The sequence below is a fragment of the Pongo pygmaeus genome, chromosome 6 (genome assembly GCF_028885625.2).
Source record: "Pongo pygmaeus isolate AG05252 chromosome 6, NHGRI_mPonPyg2-v2.0_pri, whole genome shotgun sequence".
Classification (NCBI taxonomy): Eukaryota; Metazoa; Chordata; class Mammalia; order Primates; family Hominidae; genus Pongo; species Pongo pygmaeus.
Window position 1 is genome coordinate 105,203,191 of NC_072379.2, and position 9,772 is coordinate 105,212,962.

The window sequence follows — 9,772 nt, forward strand, 5'->3', positions numbered from 1 at the left end:
ATGAATGCTTTCAGAAGCTAAATACATCCAGTTTTGGGTTCAGTAGACTACTTATTCAAATTTTCTGGGCTAAACATAGTGTTTGGTGTTTTTATGATTATTACCTTCCAATTGGGCTTCAGATATGTTTATGTTATAGATCATGGTTTAGAATGACATTTACCAAGACATAAGAGAGTGATGACAGTGAGAAGTCATTTCTTTTGTGAAATCTGCAATTAGGCTCAATTTTTAGCTTCTAGTTCTTGTATGACTTTCATCCAATAATTTTCCAGGAAATTATTTTGTGTCAACTTTAGATAACTGCAACTTTGGCTTGTTCACCAATTTAGAGGATGTTCTATTCTTTGTGCTATGAGGAATTAGATCTAAATTACAGGCTTTATATCTGACATCCAAAAATGAGTGTGTCAATGTTTCAAATACAAGATTATTTTTTACTTTCAGTAATAATTTTCTGGTGTTTCAAGCACAGCTATTGTACTCACCTTGTTTCCTTTAACACCTGAATTATAAACTTTATACAAACTAATTATAGCTTGGTTCTATGCATATAAATTAACATAGTTTATAAGCAACACTTACTGAGCTTACTCTAGCAAATATGTAGTCCAAAACTTTTGTAAGTTCTTGGATCAATAGCTTTAAATCTATTACTGTTATAAATTCTCAGATAGTTTAAAACACGTAACAGCACATTCAAATGTCTTTTAGAGATATAACAAAAGAAGATGTGAATCTTTAAAAAAAACTCCAACAATGAAAATTGTAATAAATCAACTTAATCCAATCTCCTACTGCATAGTCAGCAAACTAAAAAATTATATGATTTCCTTATGTCTTCGATTTTATTCATGCACAAATTCTCTTCTCTTCATTTATCTTACAGCTTTCCCAGACCACACAATATTCTTGGGATGCTGAGAAACCTGGAGAGCTAAACTCACAACGGACCACTCTCAGTATATATACCTATTCTCACTGTGCATACCTGTAATTACTAGCATTTATTTAGCACCTCCTATGTGTCTAGCATTACTACCCTTTGAAAGAGGTAGTTATTAATCTTTATAATATCCCAATAGTTTCTTTCACTAATCACATTTGATAGTTGAGGAAGCTAAGGCACAAAGATTTTAAGTAACTTACCTACAGTCTCAACACTTGCAAGTCACAAACGTATGCATAATAATTCCGCCCCAGCACTGTGACTCCACAACTATTACACTACACTGCCTCCAACTAATAGGAACTCAGGTACAAAGACAAATTCAGCCCACACAGTACTATCTATGAATCCGGCTCTTGCTGTGCTGTTCACTAATACTCCACTTCTGCCTTCTAGACTCTAATGAAAATTCTAGCTCTGCGCTTATTCTGTGGAACAGCCCATACCACTGGTATTCAAACGGAGCACTCTTACTTCCTTTCATGCTATGAAAGAGCAAGAGCTTTAGACCTTTTGTCATCGTCACAGGGGCACCTCAGGTCAGGATTTAGAGAATTCTAAATTTTGATGCATTTTTTTTCGTAGGATATTTTATTGCTGGCAAACTGGTTAATAAGTTGGGCTTGTAGCGCCATCCTAAAAATTCGCTAGATAATTAAAGAATTGATGGAACACAGACTCCCGAGATAGCACAAAAAACAAATCTCGAGATTTCTGGGAATTTGAAGTTCACAAAAAAGTCAAAATTTATCAAATTGTAAATTAAGATGTTTTCTGAGTCACATGCAAATACAAAATACCATTTCAAAAATGTTCAAATCATTAGAAAAACTAGACACTATGTATTCTCTAAAATTTATTTACAGTTAATAAGTTAAAAAGCAAAGTACAAGCAGATTATAAATCTCAACCATAAGCACATCAAACTGTCCAGGGAAACACTTTGATTCCATTACAAACAATTTTTTTCTAATGCGCTTAAGACATAATAGTCTATCAAAAAATATTTTAAACACACCAATAAAGTAAATATTAGGCATATATGTCCATTAAAAACCATTAAAGAGTCCTGTGGCAATCCTTAAAACAATGAAAAACTTTTGAGTTCAAAATTGCTCAGATATTTTGTATTCAAATATTTTTAAAATTTACTTAAGAGTTTTCTAAAAAATAGTACTATCATTTGCACACAGCAGATCAATAGGTGTCAGTCACCAGCTTAAGTTACAGTTGTCAATATTCAAACTTGAATAAAATACACATCACAACAGCGACACTTTGCACTATCAACAATGGAGCTTGCCCTCAACAATTATGACGTTACTGGTTTTAGTAACATAAAAATACATTGCTGGTTGACAGGAAGGATAAAAATGACATCAAGAATCTCAAAAAGTTATGTGAGGTGCCAGTCACCACATTTAGGCACTCAGGAATTAAAAATCAAATAAAAGCATAGCAAGGTGATGAATTTCCTCCTGGCTTCCCCCTCTACTTGTGCCATATGAGATAAAAAAGAAGGCAAGAGAATGAATGAAGATCATGAGATTTCTTTCAAAAACTATACACAAGCTAAGCTACAGACTTCACTTCAGAGGACAGTAAGTGGATGCCTGATCATAAAGGCCACTATGCCAAGTTTCTTTTCACTTTCTGTGACAAAGTACCCATGAAACACTTTCACTTTCCTATTAGTATACCAGTCAACTATATTAGATGTTGCTTCACATTTTAAAAGTTGTAACATAGGTTTTTACCAAAGGAAAGGGCAAAAATAAAGATTTTTCACATCTTATTTCACAGACTAGAAATGGCATAATTTTTTAATAGCCCAGATGAATATCATATTAAATTCAAGATGGACAATCAGCTCCAAAATGGAATCAGACAGCCCATGTAATCCAAAGAAGCATTTATGTGAGTTCAAGTATGCTAAAGTAACAAGGCATAGGAGAGAAAAATGTCAAGAATCTCAGTTAAAATAAATGAATGGTGTCAATGGTTATGTTTCAGTTGTGTGCTGAGCAGTTATCCTCCCAGTTAAGCCAAATTTCAAAATCCTCTGGAAAACTATCTAGATAAGCTATATGTCAAAATTGCATTCTAATATGGCCATTGGGTTTATTTTTCATTATTATAAAACTATATACAATAGTGAAGTTGTACAAATACATTTTTTCCAGGTGCTAGTTAGCTATAAAAGTTAACAATATATTTTTGGGAAGAAAACCTTATGCATCTGAAATACAATTGGCAATGGAAGCTAATAACCAAAAGATATGTCTAAGCTTCCTATCACAAATATAATTTAACATTCTCCATCTTCTAAGGAATTATTCATTTTATTTACTCGTGACAGTGTTTGTACAATGCATTATCATTGAGTAGTGAATAAAAGACTGAAGCTTACTAGAAAACTGGCATCAAGTTACATGTATGTGTGTATATATATATAATTTTTTTTCTTTTAACAAGAACACTGAAATTAAAGTCACAACACTCCTATATGGACTACTAAACTTGAAATACTCATTTAGAAAGCTATGCCATTTGAATCCTAGGAACACAAGAGTCAAAATTCTAACTCTCATTATTCTCCTAAAAAGCTGCCAAGCAGAGATAAGCTTTAGTATTAAAGATTTCACATGTAAGTTCCAGCCCAGTATGGATCGTTTCATGGCAGAATACTTAAATTTGAAATAACAGTGGTACAAAAACACTACTTGACCCTTTAGGTATTGCAGTAAAAGCTGGCTGTGGCACTGCTGGCTAAAAACTATTAAGTTTTCCTGCCACAAATGACCAAAGGCACTTGGATAATCAAGAATTCCACACTGGGCCATATGGTATAAACACTATAAAAGCGTAAAGAAGGGTCAATATTCTGTGTGGCTCGCCTGTTTGATTCCTGTGGTCTTCAGCTGTCAAAGACCTAGAACTGCAAACATATAATGAGTGGCAAAAAGGTTAAAAAAATGTTGGGACAAAAAAGTCTTAGAACTAAAAGTCAACTAATTTTCATTATGTTTGTAAAACTGATGAATATTAGTCTAGACATTTCTTGTTATCCAACAACAAAAACAAAAAGGAAATAGATTTATTTCGCCCAAAGTAACCTTAACCAGTTATTTGATACCAAGAAATGCCTCCACCCCTCTTGATCATTAATAGTTCTAAGAATTCTAATGGGTATTCTGTTTATCATTTTAGTCATAATGTTTACACACATCCATCTCTCCTATGCAACTCCCATTTTAAAATACATTATCCTTGTAAAATACATTACAAGGATAATGTATTTTAAAATACTTGAACGCATAATATTCCTGGATTTGTATGTTAGACCAGGACAGCCGGCCAAATCATCTCCAGTCGGATTCCAGTGACTCCTGTAACCAAAACCAGTTCTTCACAATTTATTCATTTTTTTAATCACACACCAAATGGTTTCAATACATTTTTTTATTCAATTCAAAAGAATTTAACAAGTTAACTTTTCCTAAACAAAAGTTTTCCTGTGTATTCTACCATTTTTAGGAGCTCAGTAAATATAAACATTGTTTCAATACAAAACCTTTAGAAACACCTTGAAAATGTTTAAACAGCTGTATTTTGCATGTCTTTGTTTGTAATCACTGAGCCCATACAAATCCTTGCACTACTAACAGTCACAAGCTTGAACCTCTTAAAAAATATCCTCGATCAAAACTTTGGAATCCAGTAAAAATTAGGAAACGAGTGGGCTTCAGAATACCCTGAGCACAAACTAGTGCAACACCACATGTTCGAACTTCTGTCCGGAAAGAGGGGTGGCAGTGAAATAGAAAAAGGGGGAGATAAAGAGCAAGTAAATTCTGGCTTTATTACACAAGCACGAAACCAAATTCCTTTGGAAAAATAATGTCTTCGGAGGACTTCCAGACCAGTGAGGTAGAGTCCAACAGGGAGAAAACGGATCTGCCCCTAAGGTCCTGGAGACGTCTCAATCTGGGGTCAGGAAGAAAGGGACCTCCCCTGCGGGTCCAGCTGTCCCCTCCCTCTGCAGGCCGGGTGCGGGAGGCAGCAGAGGGCACACCTGCCCCGGCGTCCAAGACGACGGCGCCGTGGCCCGGGACAGGGACAACCATCCGGCAACTTCTTCGCGCGTAAAGTGCACTGGGGGCCGGGGTCCTGGCCGGATCTGTAAACACTCGACTGACACCTGTTCATTCCTCCGGGCGGAAGGTCTGTCCCAGGGTCGGGGCCGGCAGGAGGCGCCCTGGAGGCCGCGCCTCATGCCCGGGGCACCGGGAAGCGGCGGAGCCTCACCATGGGTTCCAGGTTCACTCGCAGGACCTGGTGCGCCCTGCGCCGCGCTGCCGCCAGGCTGCGCTCGCCCCACACGTCGCTGCCGACGCGGATGGTGGGGAAGGTGGTCAGCGTCGGAGTGGCCGCCCTCCAGATCTCCTCCAGGGTGCGGCCCCCGAAGCAGGGCCCGGGGGCCACGGGCTTGGCCGGGCAGCTCTCCTCGGGGGGCGGCGGTGGTGGGGGCGGCGGCCGGGGCTTCCTCCTGCGGGCAGCGGCCGCCCGGGCTCCGCGGCGCCTCCTCCTGGACGCTGCGCGCGGAACCGGCCGGCGCGCCTGGCCGCGGGCTGTGGGGGGCCCCGGGGGGTCGGGCACCAGGGCCCGGCAGGAGGAGTAGCCGTAGACGTCCTTGCTGCGCAGGATGTGCGGGGAGAACTGGTGCTTGAGGCTGCAAAGGAAGCTCCAGAGCTCCGCGTCCGAGCTCATGAACTCCGTGCTGCGGGGCATGAAGAGCTTGAAGGCGTCGCCCAACGCCTTGGTGCTGTCAGCCAGCGACAGTTGCGACCGCGAGTACACCACCTTCTCCTCCCGCGCCTCCAACCCAGCCCCGTCTTCTGCCCTAAAGTCGCCGCCCCGGGCAGCCGCGGCCGGGGCGACCGGGGGCCGGCGCCGCCGCCTCTTCATGCTGCGCCGCATCGAAGGCCGCTCGGGGCCGCTCGCGCTCGCCGGGTCCCACTACTGCCGCCGCCGTCCCAGTCCGCGTCGGCTCCGCGGCGGCGACCGCTGCTGGTGTCTCTCGCTACTTTTCTCGCCTCCGCCGCCGCCCCTCCCCCTCCGAGGGCGGAGGACGCGGGCGAATATCCTGCCGCCCGGTACAAAATGGCGGCCGGCGCCCACCCCTGGGCTTTGTCATTGGACGGCGCCTCGCCCCCCTGGTTTCTCTTTCTTCTCCTCTCTTGCCTCTTTTCGCCGGCTGCCTTTCTTTAAATGTGCCCGCCTCAGGCCCCTCCCACCGCAGCCCTGACTCCACCCATTGGGTGCTCTCAGAAGAGGGGCGGGGACTGATGGGGGAGAGGCCAGTTCCTGGAAGATGGTGCTGGGGTGGGTGATGGCCTTTGAACGTAAGTCAACGGTTGGGTGGATCTAGGAGGGCTGCCACGTCTAGAGTAAGAGGGTGGATGTTGGCTACACCATGGGAAGAGTGACTCTTAGAGTGAGGGGGTGTGCAGTTGTGGATTGAGCTGGGAGCTCTACCAGTGTGGATAACAAAGGGAGATTTCCCTGAAGGATGTTCCTGGTATCACAGCTAGGGAATTTGGGTTTAAGTCTAGGGGAAATGGGCCTTTCGCAATTCCCATCCACCCTCTCAAAGGCCTCTTCTGGCATCTTCATTAAAAACTCTTCCTTGTCTTGACCCCAGCCCATCTCAAGAAGCCAGTAGTAATCCAGAATCATTCAGGTAACGTGCGTGGCTGGCAGCTGAGAGATTTTAGTCTCCCTCTGGACACTGGAGCCATCTTCATATTTAAGAGAGACCCTGCTTATCCAGAAAGCAAAACATCTCATACCCTATAAAACTAAATACTCTTTGCTCAAGTTGATCAAAGATCTATTATAATAAAGCCATTCTGCGAAAAGAAAATAGTTTTAAATACACAGTTCTTTATGGATGCCAATTCGTTTTTCATTTAGTTTTAAAATGTCAAAGCCATCCCTATCATTTAGAAAGGATGCATCATCGCAGACAACAGGTAAGGTTTCGTTGAAAAACACAAATTGTTCAAAACACATTACCTTTTGTATTGGGAGGAGAGTAGTGGACATTCTTTAGTCATCTTTTCTGTCCTCTGTACCTAACTCAATTCCTGTCAGGTAGTGGGCACTCGATGTGTTTGCCAAATGAATCAATGAAATACCACTGATTATCCCAAATAGTGTCAGAAATGTTGAAACTGCTTAGAACAGGACAATTAGATATTTTATATTGCAATTTTCACAGAACTCCTTTAAATTTCTTAAGGTTAAAAAAAAAAAATCTCCTGACACTTAGAACTTTGAGGTGGGCATGTGGATTTTACCCAGGAAACATCTTATTTTGCAGTAATGAACAAAGTATAGGAGTTTTGTGATTTACATATAGTTGCTAATGATTTCTTCAAATATTTGACCTGAAAGAGACCTAGTTCATTCTCCTTATTTAACAGGTGAGGAAATCTGTACCCATAGAGGTTCAGTAATACAGCTTGCTGATAGCAGAACTGGGATTCTAAATCTTTCGATTTCTAATCTAGTGATCTTTGTATTTCACTGAAGGTTGTTCAAACTGTGCTGTCCAGACTCTACGGAGTTCAATAGAACATGCTTTATACATAAGTAGAATGACCAAGGACAGAGCTGTACCCCTATTCCTACTTCCACCCCACCCAGAATTGAGCAGTTTTTCTCTGTCTTATAATAGATTTATGAATAATATTTTGTTTGTTCAGTTTCAATAAAACCTAAAATAAATAATTTGAAAGCTCTACACCAGAGATTTCAAATTCTTGAAAGCTCTCACCACACAATGAGTTTATGGCAAAAATAAAACTCCACACAATGGGCTTATGGCAAAAATAAAACATTTAACCAGGAACCAGCTCTCTAGCAAAATCATGGTAACTTTCTGAATAGAAAATCATTTTCCTAGAAAAGCACACTCTGATCTCAGAACAAGATTACGGAGCCAAATACCAGCTTCCTAAATCCTTATAAAGGAATGATATAGCAACAACTCTTTGCATCACAATTTGCTCTTTCCGTAATTCTGAGAACACATGGTAAAGTGAAATTTGAATAATTTCCATTGGAATACCCAAAATCTAGAGTGAGCCATGGGAAAGTTAGGGGCGCTTCATAATGAAAAACAAGGATAAGACAAGGATTAAAGTAGACCTGGCTTTTCATATTTGAATCCCCTCCCTTCCTTGATAATCATCATTTTATAAATTCTTCAGGGTCTTTGCCACATAAATATATTCCAGACATTTACATAAATGTATAGAACTTATTTCAATTAAGAAGATAAACCTTTTTTAAACACAATTTTGGTTCTAAGAAAACATAAGATCTCAACTTGCCAAGTATTCAAGAGTTCATTTTATAATGCATGCTCATTTAATTTACTTAAAACCAAACAATATTTTTTATGAAATACTTTTAGGAGCTAATATCGTGATAAAGTGCTTATGTTATTGTATACATTTAAATTTGACATTATTTGCTGTATTCTGTTTCCTGTATTATTTTTAATTTTTTCTTGACCTCCACCTTTTAATTAACTCTAATAGTCTTGCAAATGGTTCCTTATCTGTTCTCCATAAATGAACGAAATTTACACGTAGAAATAATGTATCTCTTCTAGTTCCTGAGACTTTCTTGAGATACTATGAAGTTTATGGAAAGTTGGCAAATTAAATTTTTGCTCTTGAGTAATGATATTTTACAACCCTTAGTTTATTCCTTTACCTCTCAAGGGTAATAATGCCTCCTGTGTCTGCTAAATAAGTGATGAATAATAATAAACAAAAAAGCTATATGTATTTACTTTCTGTATTCAATATTTATGTAGTTAAAAAATAAATCCAAGCTGAATAAAGTGATGGGAAAAATTAAATAAAATGTATCTTTTAGCTACCCAGAAGTATTGCTTTAGAATCCAATTTCTATAAAATAATCTGCCTCTTGAAAAGTGGCCAAAAAATTTTTGAAAATCTATATAAGTGGTTGCAAACATCAGCTCTGGAATCAAATAAACTTGGGGTGAATTATATCTTTACAAAAAAAATATTCTTAGACACATTTTTCACCTTTCTGAGCCTCAGCATTCTCATCTATAAAATGAGTGTAACTTCTAACTTCAAAGTTTTAAGAACTGGATGAGAGAATATTCATAAAACACTTACTGTAGTGCCTGGAACACAGCATTCAATAAAATCTATTCCTATTTGTCTTATTTATTTTTGAGGATTTTACTTGGTTTAATCAATATATTTTAAGCCCTGTATTACAGAATGTCTACATATTTTTTTAAAGTAGTAGCATTGATGAGAGGAAAATAAAAACTTTACAGCTAGAAGAAACTTAGAGATCATCTAATGAGCCCAACATTGTTAATTCAGATGAGAAATCTGAGATGCCAAGAGATCTGCCTAAGGTCACAGAGCTGTAGAGTGGAAGATTCTGAGCTAGAACCTGGATCTCTAACTCTAGTACAGAATTGTTTCTAACATTCTACATTTTGTACTTAACCAAGGAGATAGCATTAATAGCTGGTTTAAATAACATAAAATATAGCATGATTCAGCAAGAAAAAACTCAGCCTTGTCATTAGACCTATTCTAAAAGTAATTTAGATTTTTATACAAAAGTTAGCTCAAACCCTGATATGCTCTAAAACTGCTTAATGTGAAAAACATAAAGACCATATAAACTGAGAGGATAGGACTTTCTTTTGCTTATAGGAATACCTGTATTTTCCCTATTTTTCCCACTAATTGCAAC

The 9,772-nt window shown here is 39.3% G+C and overlaps 1 protein-coding gene across 1 annotated transcript; it reads right to left on the reverse strand.

The window, feature by feature from the left end:
- Positions 1–1,794: 1,794 nt before the first annotated feature.
- CCDC71L (coiled-coil domain containing 71 like) lies at positions 1,795–6,199 on the reverse strand. The gene has a single exon (XM_054496230.2). It carries the CDS (start codon positions 5,927–5,929, stop codon positions 5,222–5,224), a length of 708 nt encoding a protein of 235 aa, XP_054352205.1. The 5' UTR covers positions 5,930–6,199; the 3' UTR covers positions 1,795–5,221.
- Between the last annotated feature and the right edge of the window lie 3,573 nt (positions 6,200–9,772).